Source organism: Nesoenas mayeri (genome assembly GCF_963082525.1).
Source record: "Nesoenas mayeri genome assembly, chromosome: Z".
Classification (NCBI taxonomy): Eukaryota; Metazoa; Chordata; class Aves; order Columbiformes; family Columbidae; genus Nesoenas; species Nesoenas mayeri.
The window spans coordinates 17,603,001-17,629,814 of record NC_137542.1 but is presented as its reverse complement, the minus strand read 5'-3'; the positions used below and the strand labels follow the sequence as shown (position 1 = coordinate 17,629,814).

Sequence of the window (26,814 nt, the reverse complement as noted above, 5' to 3'; positions counted from 1 at the left end):
TGATCAGTGTTTCACATCTGAAATGAAGAGAGATACATCCCTTCCTACTATCTGCTGCCCAGTTTGTGCACATAGTTACTTCAGTGCTGAGGCTAAACAGATGCTGTTTCCAAACACGTCACCCTAGATTCTCACTAACATCAGGAAGAGAGAGCAAACTGTTATTCCTGGCATCTACCACATTGCAAGACAAGACCAAAATATTCAACTCTCACTACATTTGATACATTTTCTACATTCAAAAGGTATTTTCCGTTAATGTGACAACACTGATGCTGTTTAATAGCCCTATATCTTTCTAAACTGCTATGTAAAATCTCTATGCATTAGACAAGCACCTTAATAGCATCAAATGGTTCAAAAAAATATTGTTTTTTTCTGTGGAGAATTATTAAGGTCTCAAATTTCCTCCAGTTTCTGGAGCATTGAACACCATATGGGAATTGCTACTTCACAGCAACACATTGAAATTAGTATCACATTTGTTTGGTTAACAGCCAATACTAACATAACACACTGAAAAAAATGTGTAAAAAATGCACAGGTAAAATCCAGCATAAGAGTATCTTTTACCACCCTTTTCCACATCTTATAAATTTAGTTTAAAAAAAGCAGTAGAATTGTAACGAGTAACCATCTCTAAATATTTTCTATTAAATATTATCAACTTAGAGGTATATGCAGTATGTTTGAAAGACTCGAATGTAAAAAAAACCAAAAAATGTTCCCATGGAAAAATTTCATAGCAGAAGTTCCTACATAACTAAACTTCTGAAGGAATACAAGTTCTGAAAGGGAAATTTTGACTCTACACAAGGGAAAGTGCTAGAAATGTACAGGTTAAAGACAGTGACATACCAATTTTAGTTTCTTTAACAATACTGACTCCAGCAGAGATAGTTCATAGTTTCCATCAAATCTCACAAAATAAAATTTATTCCTAGTTATTTTGAGGGCATTAAAATAACTTTTATTCAATTATACAGAAACAAACGAATGTACCTGTAATAGGAATCTTTGGGTTTTCCGGTAGCTTTCCCGGATCAGCTACTGAGGCTCTTAGTAATGAAGCTATACAAAACAATGAGCAGAAGTAATAACCTGAAAAAAAAAAAAAAAAGCATTTTTTAGCCTTTTCAGGTGTACAAAATATCTGTTATACACTGCATCAAAAATATAGATGCCTCAGCATGGAGTTGGAAATTACTCAGCCTACTCATTCAATTCCAGATATATTTCTGGTGCTCTACAGTCTACAATACTAAGTGCTCCCCAGTCTGAAGATGACAGAGGAAAAGGTAGCAGTGAACATTGTTTTGATAGCACCAGCAGGATGCCACTATGACTTTACTACTGTATTGAAGAAGTTCCTCCCCTGTCTTATCAAACAAGTACCAGTCATTCTACACTTCAAAGCCCCTATGTAAAAGGACATTCCAAATGGTCCACCTTCACTTTAAAATTGGTTCTAGTTATAAATCAGGTATTCTCCCCAGCAAAACCTATTAGCCTAACTCATATCAGCTGACATCTAGAGATGTACAATGAAACTAATAACACCCAGTTTGTCAACCATCAGTACTATTCCTCCCAAATTCTGACAAGCATTAAGAGTTGTAGGTCTGAAATTACGTCGACAGGTTCTAGCTATAGGAACTAGAAAGACATATTAATGCTTTTCCCCAGTTTCCCTACAAACAAGTTTTACCACAACACCTTTGAAATGAATGGTCAGCTTCTCAGAACACAAAAATGTAGGACACATCCCAGTACTCCTATCCCTTATCTCCCTTATATCTCCTTTATATCTCTTATCACCTTTATCCTTCCTCTTTATCCTTCACTTTATTCTTTATTTTCTGACCTTTCTCATTCATGTTAATTCCTGCCCACAGATACTATCTTTACTAGTAGAAAAAGGACTAAGTTAAATTGACTTACACAAAATTGCCACAAGTGAAATATGTCCCTCTTCATAGTGAGGAAAAAGGATCACTTTTGGAATGAAGATTGTATTGTACAGCCAGACAAAGATAATCAGGCCCATGCAGCACCAACCCTGAGGGTCGACCACAAAGTGAATTCGTCGTCCCATTGAATACAAACAGGTAATCATCTGTCACGACCCAGGAAGAAAAGATTACCCTAGAGACATAAATCAGAGAAAAAAAAGTAAATTAACTAGCATCATGCAACCTACAGGGTTCCACACACATTCAAATAGATTAAAAAACAACAACAAATACCTGTCAGCTACTGATTTCAGGAACTGAATGAAAACTTACAAACATTTCATATACAGTGTTCAAGCATCAGAAAAACAAAAATTTTATTATTTCATCCATTAGTCATATCTCACTAAAAAGTAACATTTATCATCAAGATGCAAGTAAAATAAGTTCCTAGGAAAACTATTAAATAATAGCTACAGCAAGCAATTGTCGGCCAGCTGGCAGCAACAAAGGATAGAAACATTAAAGAAAATAAGTCTCCTACCAAAATAAAAAGGTTGCAAAGCAAACAATACAGGGAATGATTCATATTATGCAAGGATTCATCCCACATACCTATCATAGTCTCACAACTATATTTCAATTTTATTTTTTAAAAGCTTATAGGCTAAAATGGTCACAAGCTTCCCTATCAATTTGTCACTTTTCCCTTCTTAAAGAGCATCCTTCATGGCATTTATAGCAAACCAATAGAGAAAGTAACCACACTACCCTAACACCTTTCATGTAGATCATTAAGAGGTATCATACAATATCAAGTTTTCTCACTATTAATCATGCTTAAAAAAATCAAGGTTTCAATTCTGCTAGTTCAGTGTGCTGGTTTCTTCTTTGTTTTAGACGGAAGAAACCCCACCAAGTCCTATGGTATAAACTTCAGAGCTTCATAAACTATCTTGATAAAAACACAGCACTGTTGTAAGCACTACTCAGCAGAACCTTCAAGGGAACGATTACTACTGTTACTTTTTTTGTCAGGTTGCCTTCATATATATATCTTAGTATTGCAACACAAACAGAAACCCCAAGCTACTCTCCTACTCATTATTTCCCCAGTTTCTGGGCTTCAGGGAACTTGTCTAAGGTAGATAGATTTCCTTCCTTTCAGCTTCTAATTGTTGCATAAAAGTTTCATCTTGTTTATGAGGCAGACATCTCTGTTTCCAGGGGTTTTACTTGCTTGTTTCATGTTTGTCTATCCTCATTTGCACTAACAATTTCACAAGTTTCATTAATGTCTTGTTTTCATCTTTTTCTGGATCTTTAATCAAAATCAGGCCCAAATAAGCTATCTGACATTTTTCCAGACTTCTCCTATGCATTATTTATGAAAGTTCCTTTTTTTGCTGTCTTCTTTTGCAAGTATTCACATTCAAGTATAGCAGAGTATTAAGTGCTTATTTTTATCCTAAAAACGCAACAAATTTGATAACACTTGTTTCGTAAACTCATGTTGCATATTGAATACACCTACTGTGCTCTTAGAACTGTTTTCAAATTCACAATGATCATAAAAACTATTTAGGCCTATATTTACTATTATTTTCTAATTTTGCTACATGTAGCATGCACACACCACAGTCTGTTGTATACATTTTACTAATACACTACACAAGTACATACAGTCTCTAGACATATAAATGATGTAGTATTACACTCTTGAACCTGCCAGTACTTAATGCACTTCTGTTGTAAGTTAGCTTTGGCAATCAGCAGGGTTAGAACTAAGAAACATATTATATCCTTCTAAGCATGCACTGATGGAGGATCTGTCTGATGAGGCAGCCAAGCTCTAGGAGGAGGTGGGCAGACTGTACGACATCAGGGATACTGAAAAGGACATGGACCAGATTCCCTGCTGCAGCTACAGGAACCACCACAGCACTGCACAGATGCAGGCAGAGCCTTAGCTTGTCAGGCTGGGTATGGAGCTGCTGAGCTTGATGGGCATGGCAGCTTGTGAGTGCTGGTACCATGAGAACAGGTCCTGCTGTGCTTGCAGCTCTGATCTACAGAGCAGGTTCTGAACCCTGGCAGCAGGTAAAGACAGGGGGCTCTGTCCAGTGAAGCCTCCAAACTGGCTATGCCCAAGTCCTGTGGCAGGACAGGGCAAGGAACAGTAGTGGGAAACTCCCTGTTGCAGGGACAGAGGCAGCTCTGCCAACCCAACCTGTCACCTGGCCAGGTTTGCTGCTTGCCAGGGGCTTGGGCCCTGGATACCATGGATCAGCCATTACTGAGACTGGTAGTAGTGTGGCACTCAGACCACGACCCTCAGCTGCTCTTCACAGAATCACAGAATGGTTGGGGTTGGAAGGCACCTCTCGAAATCATCTAGTCCAACTCCCTTGCCAGAGCAGGTTCACCTAGAGCAGGTTGCACAAGTTGCTCTTCCATCTAGGCAGCACCAATATGGCCACGGGAAACAAGGTGAATATCATGCATGACTGCTTGGCTTGGAGTATGAAGGCCAGGGCCTAGGAAGCAGGAGGTGTCTCCTTCATCCTGCTGGTGAAGGGTAAGGACTTGAGTAGGAGTAGAAAGATCCTGCGGACCAACAAGTGGTTATATAGCTTGCATGAAAAGCTGGGACTCAGCTTTTACATCAATAGGACCTTCCCTGATGATCAGGAACCGTGGGGGAGGAGCAGCCAGATCCACCTGACACTATGTGAGGTAAAAGCCCCTTTGCCAACAGGCTGCTTAATCTGCTAAGAGAAGGCTTAGACTAGGAACAATGAGAGAGGTAGGTGGTGACCTATAATAGAGTGAGGAAGTGCTTGTGAGGGTTTTCAAGCCAAGGACAATAGAGATCCTGTAATCAATTAAACAGAGGTAAAGTGGGGCCACATCAAGTTTGTGTCCACATCTGATAAAGAAACACCACTTGGGTGTACTGGGATGTGGTTAGGAAAGCCAAAGTCCACCTGGAGTTGAATCTGGTGAGGGATACGAAGGTCAAAAGAAACTCTTGTACAGGTGCATAAGCAGTGTAAGGAAGGCTAGAGGAAATGTGGCTGTGCTGCAAAATGGGACACATTACCTGCTGAAAGGATGCAAAAAAGTCAAATTGCCTTCTTCACCTTGCTCTTTACAGGTAAGACCTGCTTGGAATCCCAGGCCCCTGAGACCAGTGGGAAAGTCTGGAGCAAGAAAGATTTTCTCTGAGTGAAGGAGGATCAGATTAAGAAAACTTTAAATAAACTGGGCATAACACTTCAATGGGACTTGATGAGATGCCACTACTGAGTTCTGAGAGAGCTGGTCCTGTCATTGTGAGGCCAGTCTCAATTATATTTGGACGTCTTAAAGTGATGGGTGAAGTTTCAGTAGACTCAAGAAAGTAAGTGTTAACCATGTTTTCAAGGGCAAGAAGGAAAATCTAGGCAACTACAGGCCTCTTAGGCTCACCCTGATCACTGGGAAGGTGGAGCAAATAATCCTGGAAACTGCTTCCAAACACAAGAAGGCGACTGGGAGCAGTCAGCATGGATTTCCGAAAGAGAAACCATGCAGACTGGCAGAAACACAAAGGTAAAAAACAACAGAGGCAGTTAGAAACACTGCTGCCCACTGAGAAATCCATCTGTTTTCCATCTTACCAGAGCAGCAGAGATTTCATGACTTCACAGTGCTTCCTCAGAAGGGGAAAGAATAGCTCAACCAACAAAACAGAGAGATTTAAGTACTGAACTGCTTGTTTCTCAGTGACCTACAAAGTATAATGCATGAGCAATAAGCAGTGAGAGAGATTCTGGAGAAAACAATAAGAGTGCCTGGAATGGAAACATATCCAAAATTTTTATAACTCAATAACTAACTTTTGCCTACATTATTCACTTATATAATTAAAGAACTAAACCAAACACAAATACAGCCCCCCAAATCATACCTCTGATGGCAAGTTCCACAACTAAGTTGGAACTACACATAAAAAGGCCCCATTCTCAAGAGAGGATTTTCATGATCATCTTCTGTATTTTTCCTGAAAGAGAACAAAAAGAGTGTGATACTCAAACAACCATCATCACTGGTTTGAAAGGCAGCATGTAATAGAGTACTTTCTATTATGTTCTTCGTACCTCATCTCACTGAGTAGAGCCTCCTCTCAAGTTATTTACACCGATATCGAGACCCTTTGCCTCTCATGTCTGAACTGACATGCTGATTCTAACTAGCATTTTTTGAATTTCAGTTCTAGGTCATTTCACAATTTTAATATAGATTTAAAAGGATGGGACTGTTCAGAGAAAGGTCTATAGTCAACTGCACTACTGTCAGTGTATTTCAGTTAATTTAGACTGTCATACACTTTCTTCGCCATGCCTTTTATGATAAATCAAGCTTTATATTTTCCATTACACTGTTATAAGCAATACTGTATAAGCAATGTTAATATGCTAACTTCCTCCAGCAAAGTGAGCTTTTTCCCTTCTCATTCTTGTTGCATGTACCATATATAAATACGTAAGAGTGTGGGAAATAAAGAAAACCTAACAAATGCATATTCTGATGATTAGGTAGAAAGTATTAGATTCCAATTTAACTCACAGGCAAGGTGGACTTACAGTCTTTTATTTTTAAACATACTTTAAAAAAATCTACATTAACTCTTTCAAATATAATGTCAAAATAAAGGAAGACTGATCTCAAATAAGTCTGTTCTTTGGGATGCATCATTTCTGATAAGAATAATAACTACAATATGTAGAGGAAAAAAGTCTATGAGCAGGTTTACAATAAATCAGTTGAAAAGAAACAATTAAGTATTTATATCCTTCTATATTCAGTATTCATACATGCAATGCCTTAGAATTTCACAACAAAATCCTTTAACATAAACCACACAACACTGATGTTGGAGGTTTTGTGGTTTTCTTCCCTCTTACCCTAATTTATAGCATTTTTTCCTAAATAAACATCTCAAACACAAAGCGTTTAAAAGTAAACATTAGCTCTGGCTGGGGAAAGCTTCAGATATGCCAAAATATGACAGAGCTTTTCTTACAAAAATCAAGAACTGTTCTTGCCTTCCCAAAAAATATTTTTACTACTGGATTTCTTCACTACAATCACCTTCAATATGTCCTGATGCGACATCCTGAATAATGAGACCACAGAATGAGTCAGGCAGTCAGAAAGTCACTTCCAAGAAAAAAGAAAGCTCTGCACTGACCAGAAATGTTAACATGAAGATTGTTTTAATAGGTTCATTCAAATGTAAACTTAAAAAAAAAAAAAAAAAAGAAGTATAAAATTTTGCATCAAGATCCTCCAAAACATACTTAGAAAATTACGTTTCATAAATAAAGTCAATACAAGCACTAGTCTGTTTTTCGTCCTAAGAAGCAAGAAAACCAGCTCTGGCAACTTCCTGTTTCTTGGACTTTTACGGCTATTGCATTCATACATAACTAGAAACCAAGATCCTATGCATTCTGCCTCACTTTGGCTTAAACAAGTCTGGAATGGCACAGATCAATAATTCACAGAATTGTTCATTGTAAAATACAATTTTAAGACCCTAAACAAACGGAACAATACTATGCTCTATAAAATACACCTCTAGAGCAAGAAAAACACCACTTTCTAAGATGGTTGTATTCTAAGCAGTTCAGAAAGTGGAACAGAGAGTAGTAACACGAGAGCTACACTTGCTATAATATTTGTGATAGCCAAAGCAAGGCCATAACAATCAACAGCTGCGGCCCTAGATCTGTGACGCTCCTGACATCTTAAGAATTACTGCCAAAAGCTACTGATATAAGATTAAAAATACACTTCAACAAGAAACAAAGCAGACTTGAACCAAACAGCTAAATTACTTTCAACTGCATTTTAAAGAAGTCACTTACGTGATGTAATCAAGGGTCAGAATATAATTACCATTATGCCTTTTACAGCTCTTCTGTTTAACAAAACTAGTATCTGAATAACCATTTAATACAAGGAGCATATTTTTGCCATGACAAAATCCTGCGTACTTGGCATGAAACATGTTTATACAATAGATGGTTGTTAGCAGAAACTGTGGCACTACAGAGCTGTTAGGTGGCTGTTGACAGGTTAAGGTAGGCAAGATGTTCCCACCCAATTCTATTTTACAGATAGGATCTTGCAAGGCGTGCCTCTAAATATCTACTGTACTCATGAAAGATGACACATGGGCTTGGCCTGGGACATGGCTCGATACCAGTGCATGCATGTTGTACCGCCATTGATCACAAATCCATGAAAACTATCTTCATCTATTGCTGACCAAACAGCCACTTTTACACAGACAATATACATGGCTTTAGCACATTCCTGTTTGCATCCTCAGTGTGAAATGTGTAAAGACGTACCATTTCATTTTACTAACTACTGGGGCTGGAAAATGAAAAGTGTGAAGCTAAGAAAGGCTAAAGGGCATTGTATTTCCTTACACTGTGTTGCCCGAGCACAGGACCAACCAAACCCATGCCCTTCCTCCAGAGCAGAAAACGCCCTCCTCATCATTTAGCAAAAAAAGAGCAGCATTAAGGAGCTTCATGAAAACGACTAAGTATTGCTTTATCTCACGGATAAGAGGATGCTCATGAAGTTTTGTAAGGATTTTCCTCCCTCCACACTCCGCGCAGAAAACTGCAGTCCTGAAGCTGACACAGGTAGCACAGACACCCAGCACTGGTCACACGGATTTAATACAGGCAAAGCTCATGTCCGAGACTGGTTACACGGAGGCCCGAGCGCACTCTACCCAAACCCCACCACCGAACAGCCTTCTCAGGACCACGAACAACCGCGCCCGAGGGTCCGCCGGCGCCCTCCGTCCCACCGCCACACAACGGACCGGCGGAGGCGGCCCCGCCCTCCAGGCCCCGGCTCAGCGGCCTGGCGGCGGGGACACCCCTCCAGCAGCCCCGAGCAGAGGGCGCTCCGTGGGCTCCTCCCGCACACCCCCCGCCCCTCCCCCCGCCGCCCCTTCCCCGCGGCACGAGGCGGAACCAACCGTCGGGCGAGGCCGCGAGGAGAAGGGAGGGGCCGCGGTCACGCGCCCCCCGTCCCCTGCTCTCCATGGCAACCGCGGGGGCCGCCTCCGCCGTTCGCGCCCAAACCCTGCGCCTTCCGCTTCCGCTGTGGGAGTCGCGCATGCGCGCAGAGGGTGCGGTGGCGGATCGGGCGGGCCCGAGGCGGGGGACCCGTCCCGCAGCGCGTTCCCGTCGCGGCTGAGCCCGGGGCTCCGCCTGGCAGCCGGGTGTGGTACCGCGCACCTGAGGCTCACCGGCCGGAGCGGTGTGACTGGTTTCTGCGCCCGCGGCGGGAGCCGCGCTGCAGGGCGGTCCCGCCTGCCCGCCGGAGGTGCCGCAGCCCGGCTGCCCGTGCTGGCTCAGCCGGCGGCCGCGGTTCGACGGTGTTGGAGGTCGCTGGCGCAGGCCCGTTCCCGAGCCCGGGCGTTAGTCAGGACGAGCCCTTGCCTCCCCTCCATCCCTCCAGTGTCCCTTGGCAGCTCCTGACCAGCACTGCAGACAGGGTCTCTGCCTCGCTCTCTGGGCCCCTGTTAGAAGAATCTCATTCCCCAACTGTTGTACCAGTTAGTCTTTATAGTATGAAATTGTATAAAGTATCTTAATAGTCCGAACTAATATATTTCGTAAGAGGAGTGTGTTTTACTTTGTATACTGCATAATCATGGCTAAATCAGCATAACTGAAGGGCCCCAGCTCACTGCAAGGGGGGCAGCCCCCACCTTAAAGAAACCGTCCTGTTTCTTGGAATCTTAAAGTCATCCACAAAGGAGAAGGGATACTCCTAGACTACTAAGGTAACACTAGCATCTCAGCCCCTCCAACAACTCTGCGAAACCCTCCCATTATCTGGCATTATAGATGAGTAAATGTAGCAGTACCAACCCCAGGGACACCTAGATCAAGAAAGCAGATGAATGGTGGCACCATAGTATTATACTTGCTTTTCAAAACAGTAATATGTGTGTGTTAAGTAGTGAGCAGTCAAATCATCCTGTATCTGAGCACTTCAAAGGCCTGAGAACCATGTGTAAAATCGCATTCAGTGTGCCCTCGTTGGAATGGGACACCTCGTGTATCAATAAATGATAACGCTTGTAATTCTATACTTTGCATCCTACCCTCTCCTCCATCTGGCATGGGCCAGTTGCAAAATTTTCATGATGCTCAGGTCCCCTGCTGTGCACCACGGAGGGGCCTCATAAGGCCACAGAATTCGATCTTTGTTTTTAAAAGAGAATTCTGACCCATGGGGGATTAGCAGGGGCTAAGAGCCACAGACAGCTTGTAATGGACAGCATTTTCGTGTTCCCAGCTGGGAATCATGCCTTGAGCACCCATGGCTGATGTACATACATGATCTTTTGGCTACCTAAAGGTATCTCCATCTGTCTGAGTGGCATGGTTCCCACTGTAAATTGATGGGCTCCTGCTCTGAAGCATTTTTCCTACACAATGATGAACGAACTGGATGAAGGGTAATATGGTGATTACCACCAATACAGAAAATTCGTCCTTATTACTGATAACATTCTTCCTAAAACTTAATTATAATATGATTATTTTGAAAGAAGAGTATCCAAAAAGTCAGTTTAGTGTTTAGGTGGATTTCAGGCTTTTGTTGCAACTTTTGGACCTTATCCTGATTTTATTTTTCAGTGTCCACAGTCTTCTTTTATGCTGGGTAATTGTTAATGTTTCCAGATAAAGTTGCTCTGACCTAAAAATACATATTCTTAGCAGGAACTGGACATTGTCTGGAAAGAAAATCAAGCATGTTCCAGGTAAACCAGAAAACAGCACTGCCTCGAGAGCAACTTATGTATGTTCCTAGGAACAGGTAACACTGAAAATAATCACATATTAATTGTTCTATTAAAAACATGGGGAAAAGAATCACTGGAAAGGTTGTTGTAATAAAAAACAGCCTCTGCCTCTATACCATGTCAAGTTTCACATCTTAATTTATGTGTATTTGTAAAAGACATAATAAGCGGTTTGTGAAAACTTTACACAGATTTGAAGAATGAATGTAAATGAAAAACAAACAAACAAACGAGGAGTGGAAAGGAAACCAAAGATTTGGGAAATAAAATGGAAATATAAACAAAGAGGGACAGTATGATCAATGAAGTTTTCTTGTAGTATGAAAAAGAATCAGTCAATGATGGTGTCTTCTAGTCAAATACCAGGTATTTGTATTTCTGTAATGGTGCCCTGATAATGGCCAGTCATTAGATCTGTAATCTTGTTAGAAAGATTATATTTTACTCTTTTCTACTCATGGATGTGGAGAGTAAACACAGGTTGTGGAACAAGGGCAGTAGTCTATTCCAGCTCAATCACCGGCACAGCAGTTTCCATTTGTTAGTATTTCTTTTGGGGAGGCACAGTGCAGGAAGAAAAATAGGCAATCATGTGCTGGTCTTCCCAACTGAACTTACAAAGGCTCAGACTATAGAAATCACCGGACACTTTTGCCAAAGTGTCGATCCAATTACATAATCAGTCTTTGTGGTAAACTCTATTCTGAAGGAAAAAAAAAAAAAAACAACATACTTAGGGGAAATATTAACTTTGCATAATATAGACTTTACATATTGTCCAGCATGGATGTATTACACAAAGATTATTAAAAGTCTGCAAAATTAGAATATCCACATTCTTCGATGCTGAGTATTGCACAATAGCATAGAATTCCTCTTGGAGTTTCTGATGCCTGTGTTGTGTTGTTGGTGGTGTTTATAAATTACCACAGGAGCCACCATTGTCATCATATAAATTTTATTGGCACTCTGTAAATATTAAATCAGCATGCTAAAATCAAGCCATGTGCAGTAACAGCTGATGCTCTGTTATGGAGAGCACATGCAAAAGAGAGGTATGCACTGTGTCTCCCCTGATTTTTACTGTTTACAAGCCCCTTACTTCATGAGACTGTTTTCCAGGGTTCATTTTGAGCCCAATTGTTTCTCTTGATTGATGTGCAGAAGGGGTGCTGTCTGTGCACAGATATCTCCTGGGTTGAGAGATCAGCCTTTTCAGCAGTACCCATCATCCTGGGTCCTTCTAAACTCCACAGTTTCTTACTGCCACTTCTTTTCTGCAGCACTGCCGTATTGCTCACTTCCTTGTAAACATTGCTGGTGTACATAAGAGACACTTGCACACTCTAGAATGGGAGCAAAATTCTTTGTGTCTTGAAGATCCATCTCATGTAGACAGAGGTCAGTGTTAATGACATGCTGTGCTGAAACAAATCCTGTCCTGGCCCAGTAGTTTTGTGAGTCACAATGTCACATACTAAGCATAAGGCAATAGATATTAAAGGAAAAATGTCTCTCAGGCAACTTTTTCTCTCTGACCTAGTTGCCAGAAAAATCAAAGGCAAGGTGTGCTTTCTGATCTGTCTGCCTCAGTAGTAGGCATGGTGAAATCTACTGATCATCCAGCCCAAATAGGTTTTATGAGGTCTAAGCTAGACCAGGCAGTAGTTTAAATTAGAAAATTAATTTTCATCCAAGGCATTTCAGTGGTGTGAGGAGCTCAGCTGAGATTATGTCCAGCTGCAGATGTCCTAGCATGAGCTCTCCTAACACCTCTCACCATCCAGGAGCTGCTGTCGTAAAGCCAGGCAGGGCAACAAGGCTGCAGGAATGCTTCCACATCTGTTGCAGTGTGAGGTGAGTTTGAACCAGCTTCAGCGGAGGGTTAAGCTGAGATACTGCCTTGTTCAGAAAGGCAGTTGAGGTACATGCCTGTTCTGTCTGAACACCCTTACTTCAAGCTGCAGCCACCAGCAGAGTATCAGACTAAATGGCTGGTAGTAGCAAGACCCTAAAACAGCAAAATGAAAATGCCTCAGGAAAGACCTTAGAGAAACGTAAGGCTGTCTTTGACTTTTAATATTATTACTCATTTTAGCTTTTGGCCCATTTTTTGTTTTTCAAGTTGAAATGCATTTTGCTGGTGCCAGGGAGCACAAGGCACTGCAAAAACTATTATTTTACTCTCAGTGTGGGCAATTGACATTTTTACCAGTATTATTTTAGCAAGCCAACTACAGAGTCTTCTCATTCCCATTCTTTCTCATCCAAGCAGAGGGAGTGTGCACAGCTGTCGGGGAGAGATTTCAGGGGAGCTGAAACTGGTGGCTGCATACCAGATATTCATGGCGCTGGGTTTAGCAAAACAGCAAATGCAAAATATTTATCATTCACTATCAATGTTTCCTCTTTCTACTGCCAAGCTGCCTGATGGAGGACCTAAAGTAGCCTCTACCCCAGTCTCTTCACATGCACTGTCCTGCATAGTACATGGTCCCAGCCATGATGTCATTGTGCAGCTATACACACTGGCAAGGGGCTTCTCCCTAAGTAAGAAATCTTGTCATCTTGCTATTGCAGCAAGGAGCTAGTGCATTTAGGAGAAAGTACCACAAGAGATTTTTGCCACAGGTCAGTAAAACATGCTAAAGCTTGTTAGCTGACAGCCATGAGGTTAACTGTGAATATTCCATAAATGATGAACAGAGTACCTAGCGCAGCATAAAGTGCCAAGTGCAACTTCAGAGACTGTTCCCTGAAATATATGGTTGCACAGAATTTGATAAGAGCTACCCTTTAGTATCTGATGTCTTTACATGCATTAAAGTCAGCTGCATAAAATGCTTATTTAAGAGAATAGCCTGTACTGAAGATTTATTTCACTTAAGCAACAGAATAAAGAACACTTCTCCTCAATTATTTTCCAGGTAAAGCACAAGAGCCAGTAGGTCAAATAAAATGGCAGAAGTGTACAAACCCAGCTTGGGATTGAGTTGAATTTTCAGACAGCTCTGCAATCATGACTTAATCTTGTTCTGTAAGACAGGTTTGCACAGGAATGCTCTGAAATAGAAGAGATCATATTAGCAGCACTTCTATTGTAAGCATAGCTATATTGCTGAAGCCTTCATTACACAAGGCATGCAATCTCTGAATGGACACAACTAAATTAAAGTCATGTAGATTTGCTGCTATAATGTCATTGCTGCTAGAAGGATCCATACAGTGATACGGATCACACCCGTCACCTTTCTGACCCACGTTATTATACTAGTAGAGGCCATCACAGTTGTGCTGAGAAAACAAAATCCTGTTAGCCCCTGGTCACAACTTATTCCTAATATGGAATTTTTAAAGGCTGAGAAATCTGATCCAATTAACATATTCTTGATTTTGCAGAATACTGTGCTAATTACATGAAACCAGTCATTGCTGGGTTAATTAAACATTCATCAAAAAAAACTACAGCACTAATCTAATTAGCAATTACTACAGCTGTCATTACCTCTTTTCACCTACTTTTAAGCTGTGCAAATTCACGCTAAGAATGTGGTCCTGTAAACTCCTTACATGAATAGCTTTCTCTGACTGCCATTATGCTTCTGTACACAGAAGGAGCTTTAAAAATTAGGCTGAATACAGTCCACAATATAGCTTCAGTTCTGCCATCTTTATCTGCAGAAGTCACAGTTTAGCAATCAGCAATGTCCAATTTATGAGACTGGAAGATTTTGCTTTTTAATTGACTTGTGATCTTACTGGGAGTGTGTGTAGGTCCTACCTATAAGTGGTTGTCTGCAACTATCAAACTTAAAACATACTTACATTTAAGAAAAAAATAAAACTGGGATAAATACTGTTATATACTCACACAGGTTTAAAACATCAGTGGTTGGAAGCCTCAGAAGATTTAGCAGTTTCAACTTACATTTAAGAAAAAAATAAAACTGGGATAAATACTGTTATATACTCACACAGGTTTAAAACATCAGTGGTTGGAAGCCTCAGAAGATTTAGCAGTTTCAGATATAAAAATACAGTTCAGAATAGAGAGGAAAAAGTTGGGAAATTTGATGCCTTATGTGCATCCTTCCTTAGGCTTGATTAAAAATGAACACTAATAATCACAATAACTCACAAAGGCTTAATAAAGTGCTGAGGTTTGATCTTTATGGTAAAGCAGGGAGTTGTTGCTTAGCTTTTCCACTTGAATACAGCATCATTTAACAAAGCATCAGTTGTTAGGGCTGACTGTGCAATTGGACATGCCCAGTGAGAAGGAATCTGTACTGAAAAAAAGCACGAGCTGTAAAGAATTACTTTATTCTCTGAAACTATATGGTTGCTAGCTGGTGCTAGTTTGCCCATTAGAAAAGCTTGTTTCTTTGGTCATAACCTGAGCCCATTCATGCTCAATGCAGCCCAACATGTGAAGGTAAATTTCTGAATCTAGATGCTATCTCCTTTCACTAGCACCCTGAGACAACCAATCAGCATTATAAAGCTAGAATCAATATTAAGTCAAAATAAGTATTTCCTTTATTGCATTCAATACAGGGATGATATGACCTTGACAGTTTGTTACTTGGAATAACATCATCTATAATGCCATAACATAAAAACAGCCATACACAGTTTGCATATCCATACTTAGTGTAAAAGGATAGAGAGAAGGCTTTGTTCGGTTTTATTATACAATTTTTATTAATTAAAAACAGGTTTATATATAATGAAGGATAACTATATAATATTCTTCAGGTCACTCACAGCAAGTGACCTGCAAAAGTAAACAGCTATTGCAGCAGTTCAGATCCAGTATCAGAATATCATTTGGATGCAATTTTCAGTAAATATTAAATAAGGGCCTTGCAATCCAAAGCCATGCTGCACATATTTTTTGGCAGGATATTAAGACACTTCAGATCACAGTGCAGTTCAGCTACAAGGAATCATTTGCCCAACTCTTGAATTGACCAGGTATATGAATACTAATTTTTCTAGTACCCACGGAAAAAGAGCTGTGGATAGTTTAACAACAGGGGCTCAGGTCTGAGAGTTTGGCAATAGCAGTGGAGCATATTCCCAGAGGACTTAAGGAGCTCAATTAGAAATAGGCTGAAATCTAGTTGCTGGAAGCTGATCACTGTCTGATATGCCAGGCCTGCAAGACAAATACAGGGAGAAGCAGCTGGAGAGAGCAGAGAAGCCAGGAGTTCGACTAACAGCCACTGGTGCTGTGTTGGCTAGCGCTAGACTCAGACCTTTCCTGACAAAGAGTTTTCTTGGCTGTTTCTCTAAAGCTATGTAGGTATTGCGATACTGATAGCGTCCTGCAGATTTTCTATCACACAAATGCCTTCTCTGCTTTAGTTTAGCTGTTGTCAACATTACTTGAACTTTATCTTGATGTCACTGACAAGGTTAAAATTCATCAGAGTGGAAAATGTGCATTGTCTTTTCACAATGAATCTAAATAATAATAACAATACATTCATTTATGATGTTTTCTGAGGGAGTATACCATTTTTAATATTTTTTTCTCCTACTATGTAACACTTTCAGTAAAAAAACTGTGCAGAGCAAATGCAGCCATGTAAGAGAGTAAGTGGTTTTTATGGCAAAATACCACTTACAAACACTTAAGTGTGTAAATTGTGAGTGAGGCATATTAGTTTTCACTGGGAACTACACTCCAGCTGGGAGCAATCAGAATGACCTTAACTAGTTACAGCTCTCTGTCTGTCTTATGTCATTTTATATTTTATACTTTTCAGCCACTAGCTTGATGTAAAAGTAGACCTGCTTTTGCAAGGAAGAGACTAAAGCCTCATCGGTGTTGCCAATGGAGCTATATTGGCAGTGTAAACTGATCAATACATTAGGGTTTTGCACAGGTAATTCATTCTATTTCCTCAGATGTGGTTTTCTAGCATCTTATAAACAGCAATAGGAAGGGTGGAAATGTTTTTAAAGGTTTCCCTTGTTAAAGTAAGAACTCTACAAATAAGCCAAATAACCTCATCCTTGTTCCCTTAACAGCTGCAAGAAAACATCTGTTACATTTTAGGTAATTTTTTTGTTGATGAAGAGAAGCAGTTCAAGTAGAAAGTCTGTATCTTTAATATTTTTGTGTACCAGTGTGAGGAAAGCTTTAGTTCTTTACGTTTTTTAGGAAGTACATTGCACAGGTTAATTGTGCTCATGTAAATTTGCATGCAAGTCTGACAGTAGCGATCCAGTTGCTGGGTCCTTAATTTTCTGAATCTCACATTTACACTCTTCTACAATCATGACTTCCTTGACCACTGGGACAGAACTGGTGCAGTTGAGATCCAGGCGCTTCATGGAGAACTTGCTGGGCAAGCAATGAGAACAAAAGGTATAAAGACGATCTTCTGGACCAGGAACATGAAAGGAACTACATTTTCCAAAACACAGATTATTCTGTACCATCACCTTCTCACAGGTCTCATGAGTAATGCCCTGAAACAGAAAACAGCTTGAAGTTCTTCGTACATGAATGGTCCATGGACTTTGCTAGAAGGCGTGAAGGCAAAAAAACCACCCAAAATACTGTATTTTTTCTTCTTAGAACGTTTACTTTAAACATGTTTATATTTTATGTCAAGCAAGCAGTAAAACATAAGAACTTTAAAAAGGAAACTTAAATGCTCCTGTGGGCAATTCTGAGATTGAACAACAAAGGCAAAATCTGATTCAGTCAGGGCCTTTGTGAGCTGATAGGGGAAAATCCCATATGTGGGTCTGGGATACCTTTGAGTTCTACGTTTCTGACATGGTTTAGCAGTCTTTCCCACTTAGCAAGCCTTAAATATCTTTTTGGCCCAATGTTCTTGTATATAAACCACAAGCTAGACTCAACCGTAATCTTTAAGATTTGTTTCCATGTGGCAGAGGCATAATGGCCTTCAGCAGTTTTTTTTAATAAAAATCTTGAAAGTGCAATGGAAGTTCTGTGTTCTCTTGGGTTTGCAAGAATAATAGTTCCTTGTATCAGGAGAGCCTATGTCAGCTCCCACGCCAGCAAATGCTAGACTGAAGTTAGCACTTTTATATTGGCGTAACTGCAGCTATCCTGGAGAAAGTTTTCCATGTTACATGGCACAAAAAGTAAAATGGTAGAAGTTTCTAGGCCACATCTGTATGTACATCTGTCTGCCAGTGAAATTTAGTGAGGGATGTGGGAAAACATGGTCCTTGATGGACTGTGATTACAGAAACACTGAGAATAGATGTGGCTTTATGAGGAATACAGAACTTTCATCTATATTATTTACTTGTCTTGATGTTACAACATGATGAAATGGCTTAATCTGTGCATGGGGCAATTTACCAGTTCTCCATCATTCTTAGCACAGAATTAATGCAGCAGAATGGAATCCTTGCTTAGCTGTAGGAAAACAGCCCACTTCTGCAAATACATGCCCTGGGACTCTTTGTATATACACCTATGTGTATATGTATTTACATATATATAGGTAATAGATGTATATGAACTTTTGAGATGTATGTTCCTTGAATAGATAACTACCACTGCCCTGCTTGCTCAGGCTCAGTCAGAACATCTTTGCATGAAAACAGTAAGTAACTCTGAAAATCGAATATGTGGCTTTCCAGTGCTGAAATTTAGCACTTTGCCTCTTTGGACTAAAGCTTTTTCAGCCATTTCAGTGGTGGTTTTCAGCTGCTTATTGCCTGTGAGCATTCAGAGGTGACCCTGTGACTTAGCAAACAAACTGTGTATTTTGTTTCTCATTAAAAGAGGCAGAGGAAAGAATGCATTTAATGATCTTGAATCCCTGTTCTTACCTGTGAAAAAGGCAGGGTTCTGCAGTTTTCTTGGTGCATTTCATTTGTCTTGATTGGCAGGACAACCTCTTCAGATGCTGAATTTTTCTTTAACATGAAGTGGTCCCAGAATTTCTTGGCATCTTTTCTATAGGGAGTTGCAGCCTTCTTCTTGCTGGAGTAGTGGGATGGAAAGAGGTTTTCCACAGGAGACATCTCTCTAGGTGCTGCCCAGGTTCTCAGGTCTTGGTCTGCGTGGAGTTCTGTGTTGGGAAAGATGAATCTGGATGTTTTTTTCTCCTCTGGTTTCTCACTTTCAGATGCTGTCTGTGGAATTGCTACAAAAAAGCTTGGTTCTCCCAGAGTTTCCTCAACACCTACTGGGTTTTCACCTAGGAGCTTACGAAAACTCTGACTTTCAAGCAGATTTTTGTCCAGATAAAAAAAGTGCTGAAATGGCCCTCTGCTTTTCCTTTGTGCTGAATCTCGCTGTGGCTCTGTGGCTCCAAGACATGAGAGAACTAACAGCTGGAGGAGCAGCAGTGACATGATCTTGTAAAGCGCAACCCTGTGAGACCTGCTGCTCTTGCAGTGAATGTAGTGTGCTAGCTTTATACAAGAGCTAGGTGTCAGCTTATGGCTGCTGTCAGTCTGCAGAGGAGGGGAGGGCTCAGGGGAGACCCTGGTGTGGCTAATTGCATTCAGTTACTTTAGATTACAATTATGATAGGGGAGTTTGTGCTAACGAAACTCTGCTTTCAATCTGGGTTATGTGTATTAGAAGTTCCTATCTAAAATCTAGTAAGCCAGGATGGTGTGTGGGACAGAAGTATTGAACAGGAGGAAATGTTTGGATAAACTGTCTAGCTTAGGCCTAGGAATTAAGGAAACATTTGAGGTTGTGTATTAGCATGGCCGTTGTGGTCTTCATTGTTTATTTTGACTTTCCATTCCACAAAGCCAGAGACTGTCAAAACAGGGAATGTTATTTCATCACAACGGGAAAAGGCATGCTGATTCAAGTTTGCTAAAACACGAAGCTGGATCTGAAGACATCAGATCAGCCCATATTTTCAAAAGTTGAGTCTAATTTTGGTCTTTCACATTAGGGATATGACCCAAGACCTTCAGCAGCAAAACTGGAAAGTGGCAGACTGGTGCTCACACACCCAGAGGAATCTGGCAGAGAGCACTAGCCCTTGCTTCACCTCCTTCACAGCAGTTTGCAGCTGCTGGAGTGCAGACATATCACTAGCCCAGAATAAAAGGTCAAAGGGTGAAGAAATTCTGCACCCCAGATTGTTGAAGACTAACTAACTGCTACATCCTGTTCAGGCACCAAACCCGCTGCAGGCTTCCTGTAAAGCCGGTAAACAGAATAAGGATTTACGCAAAACATGTTAGAACTGAGATATTTTATGTTTCTAGATATCGATGACTCAACAGAAATTTCTAGAGCATACTAGACCCTAAAATGAAGGTGTCTTTTACCAAATTACCATGCTATGCAACATGTAATGAAAAAAAATGTGATAAAACATCACGCAGAGGAAAGTTTTGGGAGAAGGAAAAGATATTTTCAATAAATATCACAAATATTGTTCCTAACCTGCAAATACTAAAAGCAAATTCTGCTTCAGATAATTTGCCATTTAGTTACTCTCATCTCTACACACTCCTGTTTCTACCAGAAAGAGCCTATCAATAGACTCCTAATTTTGTAGCGAATCTGTTCATTAGTATTGAAAACTTTGGTGATCTGTACTCGATGAATGGAATTTTTTTGACTTTCATTTCTGGGGAATTAGTTTATTGCCTGATAACTGAAGTAAAATAATTGCCTAGTAACATTGTTATGAGACACTGACTTAAAACTTTAGCACAAAGTTAGTGGAGATCTCAAGCTTTTCCTTACTGCATTATTCACTTCAGTTAACATTTGTTCTAATCTTGAGGTCCATCCTGAAGCAGAAGTGCCTGGAGGTCCAGCAAGAATGGGGTTCACACACCAACACTAGACTGTGTTTGTGCCGTGACCTCAGTGGGATGAGCTCATTAAGAGAAGCACAGCAATGAGGCATAAGCTTTTCTGCTCTGTAATTTCAGCTGAGAGCAATTTAATTCTGCCACTAATTTGGTGCCTTCCTGAAGTCTCAAGCATGCTCTGGAAGGGCAGATTCTCCCACAATTATCAGGAGTGAAATCATGGAAAATTCTGGCATCTGCAATAAGATCAGCTGTGAGATATTCCCGCAAAAGGTCTTTGTGTCATATTTACACTACCATGTGCAGCATTAGAGTGGAGCAACAATGAGTCAAGAGGATAAATTCAATGGTAGACAGTAATTTAAGTAGCCTAGAAGTTCAATTTGAATCTTCACATTCAGTCTTTATTGGCTAATGAGTTGAACTGAAGCAGCTGACCTTTGGAACTAAAATTCCTTGTGTCTGGTGCATGTTGGAACTACTCATTCAAAATTATTCAGCAAACATAAGGACATTACATTTTGAGTTTTCCCTCTTTTTTTCTTTTCCTCTTTATTTTAGTTTCTCAGAGAGTTACAAGACTGGGCTGGTACTCAGATCTATGTATTATATTGAAACAGAAGGGTTTGACGCATTTAAGCTGTATTTGAAGGGGGAAAGGGATAAAACCAGGCTTGCTAGGGGTTAGTCAGAGGATGGCACAATGAAGTTTGAAGGGTGGTGTGATAGCGAGGTCCTTCAGTCTGCCATTTCAGTGGAGGTAGGGGATAGAGACCCATGCAACAGCAAATATATAAGGGCTATTGATGTGTTAGAACCCACATAAGTGCCTGAGAATGGTCATGTAGGAATTAGAACTTTTCCTCAAAAAATGGTGGTGGGATCAACAGCCCAACTTAAATGCCTCTGTACCGATTCACCCAGCATGGGCAATAGACAGGAGGCACTGGAAGCCATTGTGCAGTGGGAAAACTATAATGTATTTGCCATCACAGAAACATGACAGAATGACCCTCATGACTGGAGTGCTACATTGGACGGCTATGAACTCTTCACAAGCCATAGGCAAGGAAGGAGAGGTGATGACGTAACCCTGTATGTGAGGGAGTGGTTTGCTGTCTATAGCTTGGTGAAGGTGGTGATCAAGTTGAGTGTTTGGGGGCAAGAATCAAGGGAAAGGCCAACAGGGCAGATATCCTGATGGAGGTCTGTTACAAATGACCCAACCAGGATGAAGAGGCAAATGAAATATTCTGCAGGCAGATAGAATTCTCACAATCGCTAGCTCTTGTTATCTTGAGGGATTTCAACTTACCAGATGTCTGCTGGAAATACAACACAGCAGAGAGGAAGCAGTCTAGGAGGCTTCCTGACACAGCTGGTCAGTGAGACAACTAGGGAAGGTGACCACTGGGCCTGTTGTTTGTGAACAGAGGAGGACTTGTGGGTCATGAGATGCTTGGAGGCCATCTTGGGCATAGCGATCATGAAATGATCAAGTTTTCAGTTCTTGGAGGAGTAAGGAAGGGGGTTGCAGCAGAACAGCTACCTTGGATTTCTGGAGGGCAAACTTCAGCCTGTTTTGGAGGGTGGTGGCAGAGTCCCTTGGGAGGCAGTCCTGAAAGAGAAAGGAGTCCAGGAAGGCTGGTCATCCTTCAAGAAATAAATCTTAAATGTGTAGGAGCAGCTATCCCCATGTACTGAAAGACAAGCCAGCAGGGAAGAAGTCCAGCCTCACTGAACAGAGAGCTCTGGTGGAACTCAGGAAAAAAAGAGTTTATGGCCTTTAGAAGAAGGGGCAGGCAACTCAGGAGCACTACAGGAATGCTGTGAGGCTGTGCAGGGAGAAAACTGAAAGGACCACAGCCCAACTAGAATTTAATCTGGCTACTGCTGTAAAAGACAATAAAATGTTTTCTTAAATACATGAGCAACAAAAGGAGAGCTAGGGACAATCTCCATCCTTTATTGCATGCAGGGGGAAACATAGCGACAAAGGATGTGGAAAAGGCTGAGGTGCTTAATGCCACCTTTGACTTAGTCTTTAATGGGAAGACCAGTTGTACCCTGGGTACCTGGCCCCCTAGCTGGGAGACATGGATAAGGAGCAGAATGAAGCCCAAATAATCCGAGGGGAAGTGATTAGTGACCTGCTACACCACTTAGACACACATACGTCTGTGAGGCCGGATGGGATCCACCCACGTGTTCTGAGGGAGCTGGTGGAGGAGCTCATCAAGCTGCGTTCCATCATCTATCAGCAGTCCTGTCTAAACAGGGAGGTCCCAGCTGACTAGGGGTTAGCAAATGTGACACGCAACTATACAAAGGGCTACAAGGAAGATCCAGGGAATTACAGACCTGTCAGGGTGACCTCAGTGGTGGGGCAGGTTGTGGAGCAGATCATCCTGAGTGACATCACACGGAACGTACAGGACAAACAGGTGATCAGGCCCAGTCAGCATTGGTTTATGAAAGGCAGGTCCTGCCTGACCAACCTGATCTTCTATGACAAGGTGACCTGCTTAACAGATGAGGGAAAGGCTGCGGATGTTGTCTACCTAGACTTCAGTAAAGCCTTTGGCACCTTTGCAAGCTAAATGATTATAGGATTCTATGATTTTAAGATTTGGCAATGTCTTTCAAACATAAGATTTGACTGAAGTAATGTATTTTTCAGCTCTTTGCTTCAGAATTTAAAAATATAAGGCTAACTAATACTAATTAAATATGATTCCTTCTGGATTATAGCAACACAGCACAGGTGTTCTTTGTTTGCTTTTATCTGTTTCAGCTATTTGCCAGGAAATGCCTTGTCTCTAAGTCTAAACCAGTGGTATACCAGCTCTTTCTGTTTAGAAGTTCCAGCTGTGGTCTTGATCCGATAAGGTCCATATTTATCCATATAAGCAAAATTGCATTAAATTACTGACGTGTGTTTACAGAACTGAAATCTAAGTTCCTGAAAGGCCCAATTTACCTCTCTTCAAAGCCTGCTTAAAAAATACCTCTGCCTTCAAGGTAAAAGAAAAAAGGCCTTTAAGTCTCAGTTAAACTTTACCCCAATCTGCCCTAAAAGTGGAAAAAAAAAAGGGGGGGGAGGGGGCGGGGGGGGGGGGGGTAATGCTTGAAAGTATATTCTGCCCTTCTTATCTGATGTGGCTGAGGCATGGTTTGGTGCCCAGATAGCATCTTAGTTTCTGCCGAAGAGTTCTCTTCTTTGTACCAAGAATATGAGCAAAATAATGTTATTACCGCTGTTTACAGTGGGTTCTTTCTGCAGCTCTTCACAAAGAATAAATCATGTTGCAAGCAACAAATATGGGCAAATGATTTAAGTATGTCTCTGTCGAGGCACAGATAAAATTTGAGCAAATGGTAGTACTGGAATGACTGAGCTGCACAGACACTTCTGACCAAACTAAACCAGTCAGGGTTTTTGGTGCAGTGCAAATATTAACAAGAAATGTATAAAACCCTTAACGCTGGCATATATGTGTAAGTGTTAGCTGCTGTTATATTTGCAGTGTAACAGCTGTGAAAAATACATGCTGAAGATCAGGATCCATTCATGTTATGTACTGTTTTATCCTGTAACATACAGCAAGAAAAAAAGCTTGCCTTAGAAGGCTTCAGACATAAAAGCACAACATATTATTTACAGAAGGGTAGGAAAGAAGTCTGAAGCAAAGCATTGTCAGCAAGTCTCTTCACAAGTCACTCCACAACCAAAGAGCCCTCTTCTTCTCCAGGTCAAGACAGTTCTACTTCTTGGGTTTTCTTGGATGGTTTTACCCAAGGTTTACTGAAAGCCGAAAGCAGCATGCCAGCTCTGGTTCTGCCAGGCCAGTCTGGTACTGTTCCATCATTCCTTCTGATAGTAAGCTGTGGCTGCTTTCCAAGTGACAGAATTGGTAAGAAACAGGACCTGGTACCTCTGGGCACAGTTTGTTCTATATTTACGCTTGTTCTAAACCTGTTTTGGAGTCAGTGCCTCTATAACTGTGCACAGGTAAGATATCTCTCCTCTTCCCCAGTAGCCTGCTTGCACTATGGGAAAGCATCCTAGCTTCAACAGCAAGTTTGGAGAATCATTCTGAAGTTAAAAATAGTATTTGTAAGTCTGTTTGTGGTGACACCAACTACATAGACTACTAATTGACAACAGAGATTGGACTGGGCACATTATCGTTATCTTCCAAATACAGCTAATCTCAGATTTCTACAAAAAGCAATGCTCTTTTATAAAAACTTGTTTTCCTGCCTGATTTCCCTTTAATTTAAGCATATCACATGTTTTCACTATATTTTGATTGTTAAATTTGTGGCTAAATGTAGTGGTGTCTTTCAAGCAGGCTTTGATTTGCCTTCATGGTAGCGATTTGTTCAAGACATTCTGTTTTCACTGGAAATAATCACCACGAGCATTTGGCCACCCTTTTAAAACTGTCACGTCTATAGATCACAAGCACTAGGCAAATGCAAAGTGGTATTATTTATTTGTTTCAGAGCTGTAGTTTGTTCAGTCATTATGGACATAAACTGAGTAACTGGTTACTGCCAGTTGATGCCTAAAAATAATTCTTAGGCAGTGCTTGAATTACTTGCCTTCTGTTGAGCTAAATAGTCTCCTCATAGCATGATTGATGATTTAATAATTTAAATGGGGTTTATATATTGCAGCCTGTTGTGGTTTAACCTGAGGCAGCAATATAACCATGATAGCCACTCGCTTAATACTCCCCCTCCCGCCCCTGAATAGGAGAGAGAATCAAAAGGGAAGGGAGAAACTCGTTTGTTGACATAAACACAGTTTAATAGCATAACACTAAAATACTACTACTGCTACTACTATTATGTATAAAATGGAAATAGAATATAAAATAAAAGATACTCAATGCAATTCCTCACAAATTCTGTCCACACTGAGCAGCCAGTCCCAGGAAGCAGCACCTGGTCCTGAACCGCTGATCCCAGAGAGGGAAAAAGAAAAAGCCAGAAAGGCCCAGAGGCCTCTGCAAAATGGTCCGACAGCAAAAGACTGAACTAAAGAAACCCCTGAACAGAACCCCCCGGAACAAGTCTCCATCCTGACTCCCTCCCACTCCATCACTAGCCGGAAGATCCTGGCTCACCTTAAATATGAAGCATGATGCTAACAGGATGGAATACTCCTATTGATCAGTCAGGATGTCAGTCAAGGTCTGCCTCGTCTACGCCCCACTTTTTAGCTGCCTCACACCTGTGAGCAGAGAGCTCAGAAAAAGTCCTTGACTCCCAGATGACAATTAAAAACATTACCTGTGTCCCAGGGTGTTGTCTTCTTGTTCTTAAACTAAGTCCAAACAATGACTGTGCTAGCTAAATATATATATAACTGCATGAAGAAAATTAACCTGGTTTCAGTCAAACCATATCTTTTATAGAACCCATATGAAGACTTCAGAACTAATAAATTAACACTATGCAGTTTATTCTCCAATTATTGTACTTACCAAAGAAAGCCGTCTGCCGTCTTCGCTTTACCAGGTTTTGGGGAAACAAATTACATACAGACCTCATGGCAAAGTAATATTTATGAAAACAAAAGGCTCTTCAGAAGGTACAATATGAAAGAACAGACAATGAAACTGTTCAGTTTTGTACCTTCAACCTTAGATACTGTACATACTGAATTCCCCTATGTTCTATTCAGTTTCAAGTCCTCTGCTGCATTGTTTCTTTCTTCACTCATTTATACTTTCCTGTTCACATCTCTCCATTTCTTTTCTCCATGCGCTAGCCGGAGAACTGGAGTCTTAAGTTTCAAACTGCTGCCAAAATGTAGATGCTCACACTTGAAAATGTTTGCATGTGTGTCCAGCAGGGTGAGGGTAAGTGTCCTTTCTTGTGTATTGGCCCATGTTCTTTTGGCTGTAGCTATGTACATATGATGCCATGGGTGTTTTTCTCTCTGTTACAATTTTCAGGTTGGTAGATTTTGCACAGGCATCCACCTCAAGCATCTTCTGAATGGTACTGGCCATATGTGCTTCCTAATAGAGAGTGTACCCAATTCTAGTCTGAGGAGCTATGCTGGTTATGTGCTTGATTCCTGCAACAGTGAGCCAGGGGAGAAAAAGTCTGGGTAGAGAGACATTTCACATCTTTCTTAGATTGCTGTGCATGATTTGG

General features: G+C 40.9%; 2 protein-coding genes across 4 annotated transcripts in view; both read right to left on the bottom strand.

The window, feature by feature from the left end:
* Nucleotides 1-9,092, bottom strand: part of ZDHHC21 (zDHHC palmitoyltransferase 21) — a 39,040-nt gene extending 29,948 nt beyond the window's left edge. For 2 of the 3 annotated variants that reach the window (XM_080362073.1, XM_080362072.1), the window contains exons 1-4: nucleotides 9,004-9,092; nucleotides 5,905-5,997; nucleotides 1,942-2,145; nucleotides 1,003-1,101 (exon numbers count right to left, since the gene is read on the bottom strand). In XM_080362073.1, the coding sequence (XP_080218199.1) occupies nucleotides 1,003-1,101; nucleotides 1,942-2,116 (274 nt within the window). In that variant the 5' untranslated portion in view covers nucleotides 2,117-2,145; nucleotides 5,905-5,997; nucleotides 9,004-9,092. Of the gene's footprint in view, nucleotides 1-1,002; nucleotides 1,102-1,941; nucleotides 2,146-5,904; nucleotides 5,998-9,003 lie in introns of those variants that run through there. The other variant, XM_080362074.1, reaches the window with a different exon arrangement.
* A 7,942-nt stretch (nucleotides 9,093-17,034) lies between these two features.
* On the bottom strand, nucleotides 17,035-19,361 carry CER1 (cerberus 1, DAN family BMP antagonist; the record flags this gene model as incomplete). Its single annotated transcript, XM_080362580.1, has 2 exons — nucleotides 18,676-19,361; nucleotides 17,035-17,328 (listed from the first exon to the last, which is right to left on the bottom strand). Exons 1-2 carry the CDS (start codon nucleotides 19,201-19,203, stop codon nucleotides 17,035-17,037), a joined length of 822 nt encoding a protein of 273 aa, XP_080218706.1. The 5' UTR covers nucleotides 19,204-19,361.
* Nucleotides 19,362-26,814: the final 7,453 nt, after the last annotated feature.